Source organism: Marmota marmota, unplaced genomic scaffold, assembly GCF_001458135.2.
Source record: "Marmota marmota marmota unplaced genomic scaffold, marMar, whole genome shotgun sequence".
NCBI lineage: Eukaryota > Metazoa > Chordata > Mammalia > Rodentia > Sciuridae > Marmota > Marmota marmota.
In genome coordinates, this window is record NW_026000136.1 from 2,742,729 (window position 1) to 2,762,491 (window position 19,763).

Genomic DNA, 19,763 nt, shown 5'->3' on the forward strand with positions numbered 1-19,763 from the left:
TCTGCCAGGATTTATAACAACAGACAGCTCACCTATATTTTCACATAATTTATAAGGAAATTCTGCTAAAGGTCAAAACGGTCTTGTCAAGTGAGAGGCCACTCACCAGCTGGAACTCGCTCCTTCGGCTGAAAGCCTCCCTGATCCCCGAGTCCCTCCAGAGCGCGCTCAGGGCTGGCACATAGAGCTGGAAGGTGGCAGGCTCCACGGGCAGCCCTGCCTTGTTCTCAAAGGCCATCAAGAACATCCCATGCTTCTCGTTTTCAGAGTGCTGCCAAGGGATGCCAAGCTTGTCCCGTGCATCAACAAGCACCCTTGAGCCCTAGGAAATAAGAGAAGGGAAAAAGGATTTAATTGTGCTCTGAGACGACATCAAAATACAGAACCTTAGTACAGGCGCTGACTGTCAGAAAGCAGAAAACTCACGAGCTGTGGAACTTGCAACCAGATTTGCCTTTGGTTTGTTCTGTTGTGGAACCAATGTCTCAACTCCTGGGACCACACCCTATGAGACAGGTGTGGACACCACCACCCAAATGGGCCACCGTTTCCTACATGCATATGAAAAGCACTGAGAGGGAGGAGGAAGCAGTGCAGTCAGAAATCCAGCAGCTCCCAGAAACCAGAAGGTTGCAGTCACTTGTCCCAACTGGGTGAGAAAACACACTGGCAATTGGCAGCCATGCAGCAGGGAAAGACTAACCCCACCTGGGCAGGAACTTCGACCACATCCTGGGGATGATGCCACCACTGTTTGGGGTGAAGAGAAACTGCTTTCCATATTTTGCTTATTTCTTCACTGTTAAAAAACCAAAAGTGAGTATTTTCTGCCCCTTCTCACCTCACAGGGCAAAGGGATGGAGAAGCAGCCTACATGAAACAGTACTAGGGAAGGCCTCTGGCTGTGGGGTCGTCCATCTCTGCTGCCAGCTGAGCTGGATTGTTTCATCATTCTTAGAGCAGAGTCCAGCAAGACGGTGTCTATGGAGGTGGAGTTCTCTGAGGTCCCCAGAGTGCTCTCTTACATGGTCGATACCCTGCAGAGTAGCACAGGGCACAGAGTGTCTGCCTTTCCAACTGGAAACCAAACAGGTGACAGTTGGGTGGGACCCTGACCTCCAGTCCAGAGGACCCCAGGGTCAACACCAGGCAGAATGGCAGCCATCAAGAATACAAAGAATAACAAATGCTGGAGAGGATGTGGAGAAAAAGGAATACTTCTACATTGTCGGAGCAATTATAAATTAGTACAACTACTACAGGAAATCAGTATGGAGGATCCTCAAAAGACTAGGCATGGAACCACCATATGACCCATTCCTTGGGGTTTATCCTAAAGAATAAAGTTCACCTTACTATAGCGATACCTACATACCCATGTTTACAGCACCACAATTCTCAATGGCTAAACTATGGAACCAGCCTAGGAGCCCATCAACAGATGAAATGATAAAGAAAACGTGGTATATATACACACTGGAACTTTATTCAGTCATAAAGAAGAATTAAATTATGTCATTTGCAGGAAAATTGGTGGAACTGGAGACCATTATGTTAAGTGAAATAAGCCAAATTCAGAAGGTCAAGGGATGGGTAGTTTTCTCTCATATGTGGAAGCTACAGAGAAAAAAAGGGGAGAAAAAGGTATGGGTGGGATCAGGGATATAATGAAAATCAAAGGGAGATCAGTAGAGGAACAGGACTGGAGGTGGAAGGTGGGGAGGGAGGGGAGAGCGTTGGGGAGTGACACTGGCCAAATTATATTGTTAAATTGTGTGCATGTATGAATACGTAACTACAAATCCCATCATTATGTACAATTATAAGGTACCAATAAAACACATGGAATGAAAAAACAAAAAGAAAACTGGTGCTTAGAAAGCAAAATAAATTTTAAAAATTCAGCTAGAAAACAGGCACAGGACACTTAGAGATATCTCTGCAGGTAGTGCAAGCAGATGACAAATCAGCAGGTGAAGAGGCTCATGCTTGCTAGACGCTAGGGAAAAGCAGAGAGGGCCGGACCTCCAGGAGCCATCTCCACACGATGGGAAACAGTGGGAAGGAACAGCAGTGACACCACCAAGTAGCAGTGAGGACGTGGAGAAATGGGAACACAACCAGCACAAATCGTGGACAGAAGTAGACAGTTTCTTTGAAAACTAAGCACATGGTTATGACACAGTGCCACAACCACAATCTTAAGTGTTTGTGCTGGAGAAATGAAAACTGAGGTCCACACAAAGGCATGTGCAGGAATGTCCACAGTAGCCTCATTTCCATGAGTCCCAAACTGGGAACTACAATACATTCATACTACGGAATACCACTTAGTAATTAAAAAGAATTATTGACACGTAACAATCTGGAGGGAACTACAGCACATGATGTCAAAAGAGAAAAGTCAATCTCAAAATGTCACAACTATGTGATTCTCTTAAAGAGATCTCTGAAGTCTTGACTGTTGGTCACATCAATCTATGCAGGTGATAAAATGGCACAGAACCCCTCCTACACTGTACTGGTGTCAGTTTCCCGGCTTTGATATTGTACTGTAATTATGTACGTCATAACTATGGGGGAAACTGGATGATACCTCCCTATACCATCTTTGCAACTTCCTATGAACCTATAATTATTTCAAAATAAAGTTTTTAAAAAGCTAAATAGCAGTCACAGTAATGTATGCCCTGACTATGTGGTGTGGAAAGGGAAGGTTACTAGAGGCCAAGGGAAAAGAGGTAGTAGGAAAAGGCAAGGCTCAGAAAACTCCTAATCGGAGCTGGGTCTCTAACCAAGCTTTCTGAAGAGTTGATTCCTGTACTGAGGGCAACAGTGGGTCAGAACCCATCCTGGGGGAACTGAGCCAAGTCCTCCACTTTCCTCCCTTCCTGTCCCTCACTCTCCACATTGCTGCCTCTGGAATGCTCCCATCTCACCTCTTTCTCTGACTACACCGTGATCTTCAGCCTTCCCCAAAGAGCAATATATTCACAGGTCCGAGAACTCAAGAAAAAAAGATGATTCAAATTTTCCACGTCATGCACAGCAAAAGTTACCTGCACATGCAGAAGGCAGCACTGATTTCTCTGATGAGATTTGAGCAAAGGGTCTTGAAGCCTTTGTCCAAGTCAGAGAAAGGACCCCTCTTGTCCTGGTGGATGCAGTCCCAAGACTGGCAAATCCTAGACAGGATTTCAGCCTCTGCCTGTCCCCGAGTCAGGAAACCAGCCCACCTACCAGCCCTGCCAATGCACCTCAATATGCACACTATCTGACCCTTAAGGTACCCTTTCAGGTGCTATTTTTATACAACTGTTTAGCTTCATAAGGAGTGTGACCTCACTCCCAGTGAAATCTACAACCCCTGGGGAGTATCATTTCTATATGTCAGAGATGAAATCTGGGGTTGACCTCGGTTTGGCTACACACACATAGTAGACACCTGACAGTAGCCTGGTACCCCCCTGCTGGATGCCACCTGAGTAAGCCACAGTTACTCCAACCAGCTACACTTAGCCATGAAGAACAGACTCCTTACTTTATAAAAAATCATGGCAGTTGGCAAAATTAATGATGAACTTTGAATTACAACAGTTAACTGGAGTCCACTTTCTGTATCTTTTTCACTTAGTTTGCAGGAAAGGCATCAGGAGAAAAGATGGCTCTCTTTGGCCCACTTAAATTATTCAAGTCAAAAACTGCTCCCTGCCAACTTTATTCTGAAATTCCCAAATAGACTTCTAGGTAAGTTTTCTGCTGTGGGACATCTGCTCAAGTTCCAAGTCCACTCTTTCTCCTTCTTAGAGGGACATGTGGACTACCTCTGGGGCTTCAGGTCTTTGGTGACATTGTGTTTATCTTGCAGACTCATAAGAGTTGCTAGTGTCTTCAGTCAGATACTAGTATAAGAATAAGCTATGATTAAAAAAAAAAAAATCTAGCCTGGTCTTTTCCAATAAAAAACCAATTTCCTGAAAGACAAAAGCCAAGTAAATCCTAAAACTCATATATACCTAACGGAAAATAGAAAACAAACAAAAAAAAACCCAAAAAACAAACAGGCCAGAAGACAACAGACTTAAGTTCCTTTACGACAAAGGAGAGCCTTCATCAACAGTGTTACCCAAATCCTAACTTTTTTGATAATCCTATACTTTCTCAGTTGTGCAAATACAAACAGTTAAAGTCTCAAGCAGTTTGATGACTTCATCTCAATACAATGTAACACTTTAAACAGCTCAAAGAGCATTTTTAAGACAACTTATAAATCCAGCAACTTGAACTTCCGAGTCAGAGCATATATCCCAGTCTGCTGGGGAATGTAGATGGGTGGTGGTGGTGGGGGGGATGTTGGTTTTATTGGAAGAGGACCAAAAATTGTAAAGCCTATTATTTCACTTCCAAATAGATTTTGTTAGTTTAGCTCCTAATCAAGCCAAATCTTTTTAGAGTAGCTACTCCCCACTAAAACCTTCCCACAATAAATACTACAGCTAAGTTGGATATAAAATGCAAGTAAATAGAACAAGCCTTTTCTATAGGACGAGACAGTTACATTGAGGCCATTTTCCGGTTTTGAGCATGCACTTGGACGAGGCCTGCGTACTTGGAAAGCTCCATGCTTTAACTCCATCAGGCTGGCTTGTTTGCCTTTGGCCACCATCCAAATCAAAGAAAGGCTGCCAGAAATGTAAACAGGATACATTTCTTTAAATTAATGAATTCAACAAAGACAGACACTCCTCTCGGTTTCTCTCTGGAACTGAAGTGCAGGGTACCTTCTATTCAAAGGTCAGAGAGAGTGAGAAAGGAAAGCTGGAGGCGAGGAGCCTGGCCCCAAAGTTTCTAGCAGCTTCCAGTGGGAAGCTGGCTGCAGCCAAGCTGGCCACCCCTGCCTGCACCTACCCTGGCTCTCCGAGGCTGCTTTCTGGGACAAATGCATACTGCTTTGCCAGGAAAGCCACCCACAGAGTGCTACCAACTAAAGCTCAAGGGCTCTCCTTGGGCAAAGCAAAGTGCCAGGTGGCTTCTACATCGAGCACTTTCAAAACACCTCGGTAGCAGGACAGAGACAGCAGATGAGCCACAGGCCATCAGATGCAGAGTCCTGAGATAAATGCTGCAAGCGAAGGTCAGAGCAAGATGGAGGACAGCCAGAAAAGTCACCACTCTGGTGAAAGAAGTTTAAAGACAAACTGGGGTGAGCTAAGAAATCTGGAACTTCTGTAGGAAATGGGGGAAAAACAGGTTTTGAAAAAGGGCAAGGTTGGAGGTTGGAGGGCTGCCTCCAGACCCATGTGGTAGGTGGGGCTACAAGACACACCAAGGCAGGGCAGCACCAGGTGACACCACGTGTCCTACCTATCAACCCACACAGAGCTAAGAGAACGGCAGCCCAGCACAGTCTGTGCAGGCCACAGTCACCAGACAGCCGCTACCAGTCCCCAGAAAGGTAGCTCAGGAGCAGGGACACCTGGGTCAGTTACTGACAAGCTGAATTTCACAAGGCAGTGAGAAATCTCAGAAAGATTTTCAGGAAATAAATGGGACGATGGGAAAACTATAGGTTCAGGATGTGCCCACGAGAAGCTACAGTCATCCTTAGATTTTTTTTTTTTTTTCAGATAACTAGCACAAGTTTTCCTGAAAGCCAGAAGGAAAAAGGAAAAAAGGAATTCAGCATCAGTTCAGATTTCCTCAGAGCTTCCAAACTGGAATGTGGAAGAAGAATGTGTTTCAGAAATCCAGGGCTGGCATTCAGGGGACTTCTGAAATCACGTCCGGGAGCCATACATAAACCAAGTTTTTTCCCTCCCGTTCTTTCAAGTGTCAGGCTATAACCCTTGGACCCTTTTTAAATATTTCACTAAATGTTATTTGGATGAATGCTGGTACAAGAAGGAAATGAGGCCTTTTGGTTAAGAATATAAAAAATTAAAGAAACGTGAGGAAAAAAATGCTAAAGATCATTCCGAGAGAGAAAGAAGCCTGCAAATACAGGTATCTAGTTTAATGTGCTAATTCAGTGTTTTCAAATTCAAGCCAGGATGCCCACTGTGAAATAGTCTAGTAGGCATTTTAAAAAAATGAATTAGAATATAAGGGCAAATCTAAATAAACTGTACACTGCAAAGGTAAGTATTGCATAGAATTTTTGTTTTGGTTAAAATAGATACCCTATATAAGGAGAGCTAAATCTGGATGGACATGTACACACATCTGCATGTTCATATGCGCACGCGCGTGCGCGCGCGCGTGCGCGCGCACACACACACACACACACACACACACACACGCTGGGTCCCAACCATAACCCTTTCTCCCCCTGTGGGTAGTGGGCTGAGAGTCATGGGGCCAGACTCTTGTAGATAAGCCTGCTACGAGACCCTTTCCTATGTCCCACTCCTTCAAATCTAGCAGACTGGCTAAGAATCAGAGTACAACTGTAGCAAGTTGGGTTTTGTGAGGCACTGACAAGAGAGTGGAAAGGAACAATGTGAGGTGTGAGAAACTGTGAAACCTTGGTTCTTTGGGGGTAGCATCACTAGCCCCCTCCCTTTTTTTTTTTTTTTTGATACCAGGGATTAAACCAGGGGCACTTCACCCTTTCATTTATTTATTTTTAAATTTTGATGTAGGTCCTCACTAAGTTACTGAAGCTGGATTCAAACTTAGGATCATCCTGACCAGCCTCCTGAGTTGGGATTACAGGTGTGTGCCACTGTGTCTGACAACTAGGCTGGTTTTGATGAAACCCAGCCATGTCCCATTACTCAGCGCCATCTTGGATTGCAAGGTGAGGCATGGCCCATGGAGCTATCACATACTTTCTTCCACTTAAGATGCTGAAAAGAATACACAGTTAATATCCACTTAGAAAGACAGTCTCCTGACTTAGCCAAACCTCATCACTTTCAGCCCTAGGCATATAATAGTAAATGTAGGTGCAGAGGTCACAAAAGTACCTGCAAAGCCTTCCCACAGAGCCTTTAAGTACTGATGGAGATGTCAAGTACACAAGCAAGTGCGGGTGTGCATAAACTGCATGCTAGTCTAACAAACAAAGGGCTGGTTCAGAGAAGCTATAAAAATGCACACCATTCACATACTTGGTGCTTGCCCTGTTAATGGACTATGCCACATCTGTTAGCTGGTTTAATCTTTATAACTCCATGAGGTGAATGTTCCTTATAGATGAGAAAACAAGTGCAAAGCCGCCATCCACAGCCACAAAGCATGATCTAATCTGAAGCTAGGATTTTTAAAGCTACATCTATACTGTGAGTGGGTATGCCTGGGGAATGAGAGGAGGGAGAAGCAAGAGGCAGAGGTGGCCCATACTGCTGCTACCACACAGCCAACAGCAGGCGCTGAGACTAGACCAGATCTGAGTTGACCTTTGAATCTGCAGAATGTTTTTACAAAACAGTAATTAAAATCTAGAGGTATGGGATATGCTGTAAGCCTGGCTCAGTCAATAAATTCTGTGAGTTCAGATTCTACTTCTGTCTAATCTCCAGAGAGTAGAACTTCCCTGTCCCGGCAGCACTTTAGAATATCCCTTGACTGCTCCATCATAACCACAAGTGGCCACCAAGAGGTGGAAATGTGGCCAGTGTGAATTGAGATTACTGTAAATACATAATGGATTTCAAATTCACTATGAAAAGTAAACAAAACATCTTTTTGTTAATATGATTACCTGTTGCAGTGATAATATTTTGAATATACTGGGTTAAATAAAATATAATATTAAAATTGATTTTTTTCTGTTTCTTTTTGTTTTTCTTAAAGGCTACTAGGAAATTTAAAGTTCACATGTGGCTCACATTTGTGGCTTACATTATATTGCTATTGGACAGTATTGCTGTATGGTAACATTTCTAAAAATGGAATCTGCCTCTTTCTGATTATACACATAATACATTTTTAGTGTAGAAAACATAGGAAATAGAGAAATGCATAAAAAAATCAAATCATCAAAATCATCACTACCTAGAAATAACATTTATTAACATGTTGGAATGTTAACTATCTCATTCTTCCTAGAAATCCTCTTTGTGAGTATATACTTTTTTTTAAAAGAGTGTATAGATCTGCATCTTTTAAAAATATCTTTATTTTATTTTTTTATGCAATGCTGAAGATTGAACCCAGAACCTCCCATGTGCTAGGGAAGTGCTCTACCACTGAGCCATGACCCCAGCCCAATATATACATTTTATAGCCCTAGAAGAACATTTCTAGCAATACATCACAATCACTTTCCCAAGCCATTAATTACTTCCATCTTTTCAGGATTGGAATTGATGCACAGTAGGTCAACACATGGGACATGTGGGAGGCATTTCCAATGTATGGACCATGCAAAGCCTCCTGCACATATCTGACTATTTTCTTGTGGTGAGTTGGTAGAAACTGCATTACAGAAGGTCAAGGTCAAAACCCATACAGTTTTGAGACTTTTGATAACTAGTACTAAACTGCTCTCTGGAAAGGTTGTCCCAATTTACACATTTACACTTTTTTTGTATCTTATTTTCCTTTAACTTCCCCAATTTGTGTTTTGAATTGATTTATTTGCTTTACTAAAGTTGTTCTCCAGCAACATCTAGGCAGGCATATCCTCAGATGGGAGCCCAGAGAAAGAGCATGCTAATTGACTTAAAATGAAAAAAATTTAGCAAATACATCCCAACAATCCACAGTAGGAGGAAAAAAAAAAAAAAAGGAAAATTGATAGATATTTGGCTTCTATACTTCAAATAAGCTTTTATATTCACTTTTATATTTTATATGTTAATTTTTATCTCATTCCTATTTATAGTAAAATAGCCATTATTAAATAATAAAATAGATAATAGATAAAATAAAAAAGTAACTACTTTGTAGCCAAAATACCTAAATTTCACATGCATCTTAGATTTCCAATTAGAGAATCTGATTCAGCCAACTCTTCCAATGAAACTTTTAATGCCACAGCATAAAGAACAAATTTAAAACACTTAGCCTGAGTTTCTAGAGGTTTTAAAATCAGGAGAGTCTTGAATTTGATTGAAGAGTTAACCTTAATTATTGTCTATATGAACAGAAATCCCTTTGAAATAATGAAGCTTTCAAGTAAAGTGTAAGAGGCAAGGATTAGCCAGAATAACAAACCAGCCTGCTCATTATACTCCTTCCTTGCCCCTAAAACCATCTGGAGGGGACCGAGGGAGGCTTGATGGCAGAGCACTTGCCTAGCATGTACAAGGCCCTGGGTTCCATCCCCAGCACTGCAGGAAAAAAAAACAAAAAAACAGCAAAAAATTATCTGGTGGGGTTTTGGGTTGATGATAAAACCAACTGGAGAGAAGCGTAAAGAAGATAAAACTACTACTGCAGAAAATAAACTCAATGGGAACGTAAATAGTGTCAGAAATGTACTTGGGCATGTCAATAAATTTAAGTATCAGCATCAGGCAGATGCGTTCCCAACTGTCACACTGCAGCATTTCAAATTAAGTGGTAAGTCTGAGGCATAAACAGACTCGGGAGAGAGGATGGCTACTCTGCTCGTTAGAAAGAACTCCTGGGAACAGTGCTCCTCTGCCGGGTGGGGGCTCTGGCGGATTATGAGGTAAAGCACTTAAAAAGGCTCTTTTTACTCAGTTGCTTCCTTCCTTTTAGGTCTCAGGCTGCCATGCAACAACCCCGTCCTTCAGGCTTCTGCCCTCCATGGACTGGACGCTGAAAACAAGCGTCCTGAATGAGACTTCATGAGCACGTGTTTACAGAACAGCAGCATTGGGCTCTGCAGTGTTCAGTGTCTGATGCGGGAATCTGTTAATATATTTTCTTCTGGCTCAGCCCCTGCTCTTCTTTAGGCAGAGAGGCTGTCGTGCACAATGGTTTCCAGCAGTGTACACAGCAGTCCTGTTGGGCAGCTAATCCCGGCTTTGGCTGAGTTCGACCCAGGAGTCCAGGACCCTGTCACCACTGTGTCTTTGGAAAAACTACATCAGAACCCTCTGCAGATCACCAAGAGCAGTGACTAAGACACCTACTGTGCCCCTGTGGCCTGTGCCTCCCCTGCAGACTGGCCATTGGTGGCAGTCTGAATTAGCCACCCTGCAGGACTGGAGTCAGGAGGTCAAGAGGGCCTGTCCTGGACAGAGGAGGCCCATGCTCCTGCAGGCCTGTACCTGTGGGAGCGCAGTAGTGGCCTGTAGCTGGGAGTGGCACATCCCACCCATCTGGCATGCACCTGTAGCAATCCCTGGCCCCTGACTACTTCTTGCCACTCCTAGACTGTTGCTTTGGCCTGGCCACCATCTTCTCTCACCTGTGTTACCACCAAGTCTTCCAACTGGTCTCCTCATGTCTACACTTGCCCCTGTCCGACTGTTCTGAAAGCCCGCAGCCAGGTCGGCCTGCTACACCAAATCAGTTCGTAACCTCAAAGGTCTGCATCACATCAAAGCAAAAGCCCAGGGCCTCACAAAGGCCCAGAAGGTCCACAGGACATGGTCTGATACCTCTGAGTTCTCTTCCTCCTCCTCAGCACTGTGATTTGCTTTACTCTAGCCTCCCCAGCCTCGTGTCTCTGCCTCAGGGCCTTTATATGTCTGGTTTCTAACAACTGAAATTCTCAAGCTCAGATCTCCATAGGGCTCACTTCCTTAGTCTCCCTCCTGTTGTCACCTGAGCAAGGTTCTCCCTGCACGGAGTATGAAATCACATCCACACCCATGCTATGCCCACCTTCCCACACACCTTCCCTGCTTTTTGTTTCTCTTAGCTAACACCCGTCACAGGTCACTCTGTCTTGTTTATTATTTCTTCCCTCACTGGACGGTTAGCAGGGGCAGATTTTTTTTCTTTTTTTGCTGCTTCCTGCATTCTGGGGCTGGCACACAGTGGATGCCCAGTGTGGGGAGAAGAGCGAGGGCTCCTAGGGTCCCCACCTGTATTTATTTTTTAGTTTTTTCGGCGGACACAACATCTTTGTTTGTATGTGGTGCTGAGGATCGAACCCGGGCCGCACGCATGCAGGCGAGCGCGCTACCGCTTGAGCCACATTCCCAGCCCAATTGCAGGTATTTTTATATGAGATATTTAGAGCAATTAGATCGCCTTGCACCAACGCTGATCAATGGTACATAAACTAAACACTATGAGTCACTTTATGGGGCATCCCCCACATAAGTACTCAATAATGAGCTTAGCAATATGGGCCCATCCTAGATTTTTAAAAAGTAGCTGTATAGTGGATCTGGAAGTTCCTTTTATATACATCTCCTTTTCATGTCAAAGAAAAGCTCAACCAAAAAGAAGACAGCTTAATTTGCTGTCACAGGTAGATTAAAACTGTGAAGTGACTGACTGTATTTACAGAGAAGCGATTTCCTACATCTGTTTTACTTCTTTTCAAAGTATACAGATGCTTTTATGATTAATAAAATTCAGATTCTCCTTTAAAGGCATTGCTGAGTCGGGGGCAGCCCTCCAGTGCCACGTCTCTCAGCCGGCAGTCACTCTCACTGGGAAATGGCTTGATACTAGAAAGGGGTCACGGTGGAGCAGTGGGACCTCTTACAAAGCATCTAAGTTTTCAGAGTTTGCTATATACCTTACCGCATTTGGGCTGCTAGAGCAAAGTACTACAGACTGGGAAGTGATAAACAGAAATTTCTCAGTTTAGAGGCTGGGAGTCCCAGAATGAGGCACAAGCACACGTGGTGAGTGGTAAGGGCTGCTTCCTGGTGCACAGACAGTGCCTTCTGGCTGTTTCCTCACGATGGTGAAGAGGTGAATGAGCTCTCTGGGGTCCCACTAGAAAGGCACTAATGGCATTCATGAAGACTCTGTCCTTCTTACCTAATCACCTCCCAAAGGACCCATATCTGCTAATATTGTCACCTTGGGTGTTAGAATTTCAACGTAAGAATTTTAGGAGAACATATTCAGGCCACAGAACCCTAGATGGGCACAATAATACCACTAGTATTAGCAATACTACTATCACTCATCATGTCATATTCTTTAGGAGCAACTTAGCTCTAGATGACGATAATTTTATGTTGGATCCAGCAGTTGCTGCAAGATAATGAGACGAGACGTGGAGGTGGGGCCCCTGGTCAGCTCTAATTCAACAAAACACCCACCCAAACCAGCAGCTCAACCTCTAGGGAATCATTAGAAACACATGTTTCCTGAATAGTCAGTGAGGGGATTTCATCTTCCAGCAGCAAAAGATCAGAATTTGAAAGAAAATACAAGCTTACAGGAAACCCAGTCCAAAGACCCTGGGCCAGGCCCTGGCAGGTTCAGGATTTGACTTCACACCCAGAAGGAGCTCAGTGCAGCACTGGGCAGGGCTAATCCCTCCCTGTGCTTACCTGAACCTGCTCTCTGCATGGGACCACATGCCCCTTCTCCTGGTCCACACAGCACAGTGCCCACGTTGTGCGCAAAACACACACAAGAGGCTGCTCTCACACCAACTTCCATAGAGCAAAGGCAATGCAGGAACCCGGGTTTCCCAACTGTGCAGAGAAAGCCCAGGACAACTAGAGGAGCCAACACGTTCCAAAGGTACAGGAGCATACATTTGCTGCTTCTTATTCCTCAGATAAATTTGTTTGCTTGTTTTGTTTTTAGAGACAGGGTCTGGTTGTGTTGCCAGGCTGGCCTTGAACTCCTGGGTTCAACTGATCCTTCCACTTTAGACTCAGAGTAGCTGAGACTACAGGCACATGCCATTGTGCTTGGCTACTAAGATGAATTTTATGACAAAGTAACTTTCTTGTTTACTATAAAAACTTCTTCCAAAAATCACTTGAGACAAGACTGCAATGCAAGATCAATTTAATTCAAAGTGCACAATGCACACTGCATATTTATAATCATAGTATGGAAGGGACAGGTTTCTTCTGATAGCTCCCAGTGGGCACGCTCAGCAAAAGTTCCCAGACTACATTGAGCTCAGCCATGGTTTTGATCACTAGGTCACGTCAGCAGCATGTTGTGCTGAGATTGAGGCTCCCTGCAAGGGATTGTTGACCACTGGGAAATCAGTCCAGCAGCCTATACTGGACACCAGCATCCACTCATCAACCAAGCACCTTTCATCAAGAACTAGGGAAAAGCCCCAGCTCACCTCCTCATGAAGTAGGAAGAGGTCCATTATTCAACAGACGAAGCACCAGTTACTGGGGTGTGCAGATGTCCCGGCAGCACAGAGAACACCAGGACTTCAAGTGCACACAGAACCAGCATTGTGGACTGCTTGCCATCAGAAGCCTGAAAATGAGTGAGTCCCCCTGCTACTAATTCTATGAACAAACCCACTGGCCATTTCCAAGACATTAATAGTTCCTCCTTTAAAGATTCACATTTGCTTTCCTCAAAATTATGATAAATCATTGAGACCCGGCTTTCCTTAGCTTACTTGCTCTTTCTACAGCTGCTCAGATGCTGGTGCTCTGCCAACATCAGGGCTTGATGTCCCACTCGGGCAGACCTTTCCATGACTGTGCCTGACCAAAGCCACTTGAATGCAGACACTTACTACAACTACCAGGAAAACTCTACCTCTAACTAAAGGCAAAGTTGGTAAACAATGTACACTTATTTGGCTTTTTTAAAAAATGGATTTAAGGATAAATACATATATAAAATCAACAGACCTGAGTGACCTTTCAGATATAATCGCTTCACCCCCAATAGTAAGAGGGCTCAGTTTATGCTTTCCAGCTCTATCATGAAACAAGGTTTCAAAGTTATAAATATTTATAGGATTTGGTGAAACAGAATGCTCCTTCTCCGCAGAGTGATGTTTTTATTTTTAAAGTTATCTAAAAAAGGAGTAGGTGCCACAGTATAGACTTTATCAGGTTTCCAGTGATGCCTCCTTCCTGGCCTGTCTCCTGCCTCCTCTTCCTCCCTCCAGAGGAAGCGGAAGTTCCCAGTCTGTGAGGTTTGTTGCTGGGATAGACATAAAGAGACCTGGAATAAAGGACACCTGCAGGAAGTGAACTGGGATGTCCTATGCCTCAGGGGTAGAAGCTGGGGACAAAGAGCTCTCAAGTGGGGGGGACAAAATATGCCTAACAAGAGACAGACCAACCTGGGAAGGAAATGAAAATGGAGATGCAGCAAGTGTCCAGTGCAAGGAACTCGATGGACCCAGAGAGGGGCAGGTTGCTGTAGAGACAAGATCTGGAGTCTGTGTCTGTGCCTGTGTCGCTTGTTTGCAAAGGCTCCTTGTCCATAACACAGGGACAGACTGCAATGTTAACTGCACGTGTCACATGACCCGCCAGAGGTGCCCAGCCAGGACGCTATCACTGGGTGTGTCTGAAGAGTCCTTGTTCATGAGATGGGAACAGACTGTGAAGCTAAATGCACATGTCACATGGCCAGGCCCCAAAAGACACTGTTTCTGGGTGTGTCTGTGGGTTGTTCCTCAACTAGATCAGCAGTAGAATCAGGGGTCTCAGCAAAGCAGACTACCCTCCCTAATACGGGTGAGCCATGCAAACCAACATGTGTCTTTAAGAATTCCAATAACCTGGACTAAAGACAACTGAAGATATGGGAATAACCCTCACCATTTTTATCCAAGTTCACAAATAACATCAAGTCCATAAGCCAAGACTTTGGGAGGATTTCTTTTGAAACTATGAGTATTTATTCAAAAGTCCTCCTCAATGAGGCCTATCCTATTTAAAACCACATTCCCCAGCACAAAATTCCTTATTCTCTCTCTCTCTCTCTCTCTCTCTTTTTTTTTTTTCTCCCATGGCACAAAATTTGAGTTGGAAGGAATCTAAAAGGTACTCTGTCAAATCTCCCTCCAGATGTGAATTCCTTATATGTAACAGCCTTGTCAAGTTTATCAGCTGTTCCTGACACTCTTTCTGGAAAGGATCCCTGACTCGCCCGCTCCAGCACTGTGTGGACCTGTCCCCTGAACTGGTAGGGAAACCTGAATTGGCTTCTCAGCCTCCCTAGCAGGCTGGGTGCCTCCTAAGTGTAGTACCTGTGACGCGTCCACCTTTTTATTCCTGGTGTCTAACAACAGGCACTCCCCGCAAGGCACGGGTGACCAGGGCACTGCTGCAGTCCTGTAGCAGTTTCATAATTCAATTCAGTGCACCCCCAAAGTCACCACGTGCCCAGTGCTGTGGCAGCACTGAGACCACAGTGAACAAGACAGATGTGACCCAGGCCCTCCTGAAGAGTACGTGCTTGGGGAATAGCAATACAAACAGCAAGTCAACAGACAGGCAGGGCGGCCCTGCTCCACAGAGAACCACCCTGCTAGAGGAAGGAGGCTGCTGCAGGGGAGGGCTGTCCCTCTAAGAAGGTGACCCTTAAGCTGACCTTCAGAGGAGGAAGAACAGGCCATGCAGAAGGCAGCAGGAGGAGCTTTCCTGGTGGGAGGAATCTCGTGGGCCAAGGCCCTGAGCCTAGCATTTCTGAAAAACTAAACACCACATCAGAGTGGCAGGAGCGTGTGCAGAGAGAACTGTTACAGCAGAGGTGGGCGCAGGGCGATGGTGATGGCCAGGCTCCACGTGGCTCTTTCAGATATACCCTAGACTACTGTTGGAAAACATTGTAAAATAATTTAGGATGGGGAGAGGTTTAATGTCAGAATCACTTTATCAAAAAAAAAAAAAAAAATCTTAAGAGTGCTTGCCTGGCATGTGTGAGACACTGGGTTCAATCCTCAGCAACACATAAAAAACAAATAAATAAAATAAAGGTATTGTGTCTGTCCATCTACAACTAAAAAAATAAAAGTAAAAAATAAATAAAATCTATGAAAGTTTACCAGAGTAGACTCAATTTTTGCATTTGGGAGCTTGGCATTCTTAGTCATTTGTTTACCCAAGTATGAAAGACAAAGTTGCTTTCAGATTTGTCCACAGTTGGCCCAAAAGACAATACAACAGAGGTTCCATTTCCCCATGACCCCAGTACCAGACCTTGGGAAACCAGATGTTGACTGCCAAGCAAGAGGGCTCTTTAGGGGCGGCTCCTTCCCTTGCATACCTGCCACCCCCTAAAGGTGGTCGATATACTTTCCAGCTTCTTTCTTTTTAGCTAAAACTCTGGAAAAATCCAATAGGAACCATCCAAGGCCAAAGCCACTGTGACTCCTTTTAGTTGACCTGGAATAAACTTGACTCATTAGAATACTGAACTAAGTATGCCCAAAAGTGCTCCTGTCCGCCATGTTTCCTGAATAGGTACTTGATGACCTCAAACTGGGCATGCTCAGGAGTATGCCCATCCCCTCCTGTGCTTTCCTATATGAATACATGTAGGCTCCCTGATAAAATCTTCAGCCTTCTTTGATCAGGGAGATTGTGGCTTTCAAGGACTCCAGCGCTCTCCTCACTGGTGTAATAAAGCCTTTCTCCATTCTTCTGTCTCCTGGTCGTGATTTTTGGTTTTACACTCATCAAGATATGAACCCAGTGCATTCGGCTATGGAGACCTTAAGAAATTAATTTTTCATAATTAATTTTCAAATTCAAAGCCCTGGCATTCACATTTGCTCTGGGTCATCTGAGACGGTCTTCTCCAGGGCTGAATTTTGTTACACAGCCTATAACTCAGTCTGAATCTGAGGGTGGAAGCCAGCAAAACTTCAGACCAGAATGAATGGGTCTATATTGTACTCTCACAAAACCGAAGACCAACATCAAGTCTCTCCCCTCACCACCCTGGGCTAAGAGCTGCCTGGGACAGAGAATAAGGAGGCTGATCATGCCCCCCCTCAGACACTCTGACTGCTTATCTCTTGGGGGGCAGGTGGGCCAAACCCATCCTATCTCTTGTCTCCATCTGGCCTGTGAGCTGGGGATTGTTTTTTACTGATTTGATGGTCAGGAACACTAACTTTGAACTACAGTGAACTGAATGAATTGAAATGTTATTCCCTCCAGAAGGAATTCCCCACTTCTTATCAGTATACCCGTATTACAAAAAGCTGTACTCTAAGCCAGGTGTGGTGGTGCACACCTGTATCCCAGCAATTTGGAAGGCTGAGGCAGGAGGATTGCAAGTTCAAAGCCAGTCTTAGCAACTTAGCAAGGCCCTAAACAATTTAGTGAGACCCTGTGTCAAAAGAAAAATGAAAAAGGCTGGGGATGTAGCTCAGTGGTAGAGTACCCCTGGGTTCAAACCCCAGACCCCCCCCCCCAAAAAAAAAAGAGCTTTGGGGTCAGTTTCAAATTCCTTGGGGGAGATGCAGCTAAGGATGAGAAGCCCTGAGGGGGGAGAGGGGCCTCGCCTACCTGCTCCTGAGGGTTGCTAATACAAGGTGAAGGCACTCTAAGAGGAAGAAGCTGAAGCACCAGAAGTTCTCATTTTTTTTTTTCCTGTAAAGGTCAGATAGTGAAGACTGCAGGCTCTGCATGTCAATAGGCACTATCAAGAATGTTACATCATTACCTTCACAATAAGAGAGAACAAATTTTTATATTGATGAAATTCAAAATATTGCTGGGATCACAGGCCTGGTCACTATGCCTGGTTACCCCAGAGCTCTTGAATCAGCATCTCCAGGGTTGAAGCCCAGGCTGAACACCTCCAAGTCCCCTCAAGTAGCTGTGCTTTCCAACTTCTGCCCAGCTGAGCCTGGAACAGTACAGTTTGCAGAGAAAACATGATTGCCCTCATGTTTCTCAGCTCTACATAACTGTGACATAACTCTCTTTGAATAACTTCTGGTATTAATCATGTTTTCTGCTTTCTGCATTTATGGTGCTTTGACATCTGGGGCCTTGCTGATCCTGGAGACACCACCCCGTCCAGGAACAGGAAGAACTGACTCCCTTATGAGAAGCTCTTCACGTGTAGCCAACCAATCCATGCCCAAACTCAGGACCCTCTTCCACCTGACCCTTACACTGCAGGAGGTGATGTTCCTCTGGCCCAGTCACCCCAGGCAATCAGGACCACCTCACAACCACTGCAGGATGTAAACTATCTGATGCAAATTACCCAGCCCCCAACTGTTTATCCTGCCTTGCTCATTTCTTCTTGACCACATCTTCCCCGTGCTCCCCTGCCTCCTATTTCTAGGGACCTATGAATATAAGCTCCTTCTTTCATGATGGTCATGTCCATGTTCTCCAGTCTTACCATGCCTGATTAAAACAAATCCCAGGTACATTTCATGTTACTCCTCTCCTCCTTTCTGTAGCACATATATTTGCTAAGTCCCAATAATCTATCTATGGTGAATTTTCCATTAATCTAAAATAAGTAATGTGGTTTTCCAGGTTATTTAATAGCTACATTGACTAAGACCTTCCTTGAGAAACTGTGTTTGGCAGCACCTAGGAGCTGGGACTGCCTGCAGCTCAGAACCAACATCCCACATCTAAGTACACGCTCCAGAGAGACTGGTCACAGTGCACCAGCAGATGTGGACAGGGACACAGTGCAGCACTGTTGGTCACAGAGAAAACGGTAAACAACCCAGCTGCGCATCAGTGTGGGAATGAATCACAAACTATGGCAAGCTATGTGAGGGCTGGAACAGACTGGACCCACATGTATCAACGTGGACAGAATGAAAATGTAAGGCTAGGAAAATAATTTATTTGACACCATTTATATGAATCCTTAGAAACAAATTATATGTGAGTATGTAAATTATATATCAAACAAATTATATACAAATTATATAATAGATATTAATTATATACATAAACAAAACATATACATATTTTGTTTATGGATGTGCACATAAGTAACAGAAGCATAAAAACGTGGATTGAACAAATATCAAATTTGTGACAGTGGCTGTCTCTGGGGGAAGGGTGGCAGCCATCATAGTAAGAATAATACTGGAGGGGCCAGGCATGGTGGCACATACCACTAATACCAGGTTCAAAGACAGCCTCAGCAACTACGCAAGACCCTGTTTCAGAATAAAATATAAAAAAGGGCTGGGAATGTAGCTAGTGGCTAAATGCCCTTGGGTTCAATCCCTGGTACCAAAAAAAAAAAACAAAACAAAAACCCAAAAACCAAAAAAGAATAAGAATAATAATACTGGAGCTAATTCTAATCGGATACTTGCTGTGTCCAGCAAAAGTCTTGGATGCTCTCAACTCATTCCATTGTAAGGGCAACCATGAGAAAACAAAGATTATCACCACCATTTCACAGATGAGAAAACAGGCCTGTGGAATGATGAAGCGCACAGAACGCATCCCTGAGATTTCTTATTATGCACTCCTCCTCCCAGACTGAACAACCCAGGGGGTGCATCTGCACCACTGTGTCCCCCAGGCTGTGGCTCAGCATTGCAACTTCGTGGAGTCCTCCTTTTAAAGGCCTAAGTTGGATCATTTCATGTCTCTACTTCACCTAGACAGCGGCTTCCCGTCCTGCTCCATTTTAAGTGAGCTGTGGCCAGCCCACTGCCCCCACATCCACTGGCTGGCTCTTCCCTTTCTCAACCTGCTGGCCTACCCCGGCCTCTCCACTGGCCACAATCCCCAGGCACACAAGACCTGAGCATCCCATCGCTGTTCCCTCTGCCTGGGGCACCTTCCCCAGAGGTTAGCACGTGGGTTCCTCTGCAAGTCCTTGCTAACACACCAAGCACAGCCTCCTAAGACAGCACATAACCACACCCACTCCGCACGAGTCTACCTCCCTCACCCTGCTGTATCATTCTTCAGATGGCTTATCATCTAACTTTACATATTTCTTTACTTACTTGTCTCTAACCTCCCACCCCCAAG

The 19,763-nt window shown here is 44.5% G+C and overlaps 1 protein-coding gene across 1 annotated transcript in view; it reads right to left on the minus strand.

Annotated features, from left to right (window-relative positions):
• LOC107155972 (guanine nucleotide-binding protein subunit alpha-12) overlaps positions 1 to 19,763 on the minus strand; it is a 92,080-nt gene that overhangs the window by 46,996 nt on the left and 25,321 nt on the right. Inside the window, exon 2 of the mRNA XM_015502005.2 lies at positions 107 to 322. Coding sequence (XP_015357491.1) covers positions 107 to 322 — 216 coding nt within the window. The remainder of the gene's footprint in view (positions 1 to 106; positions 323 to 19,763) is intronic.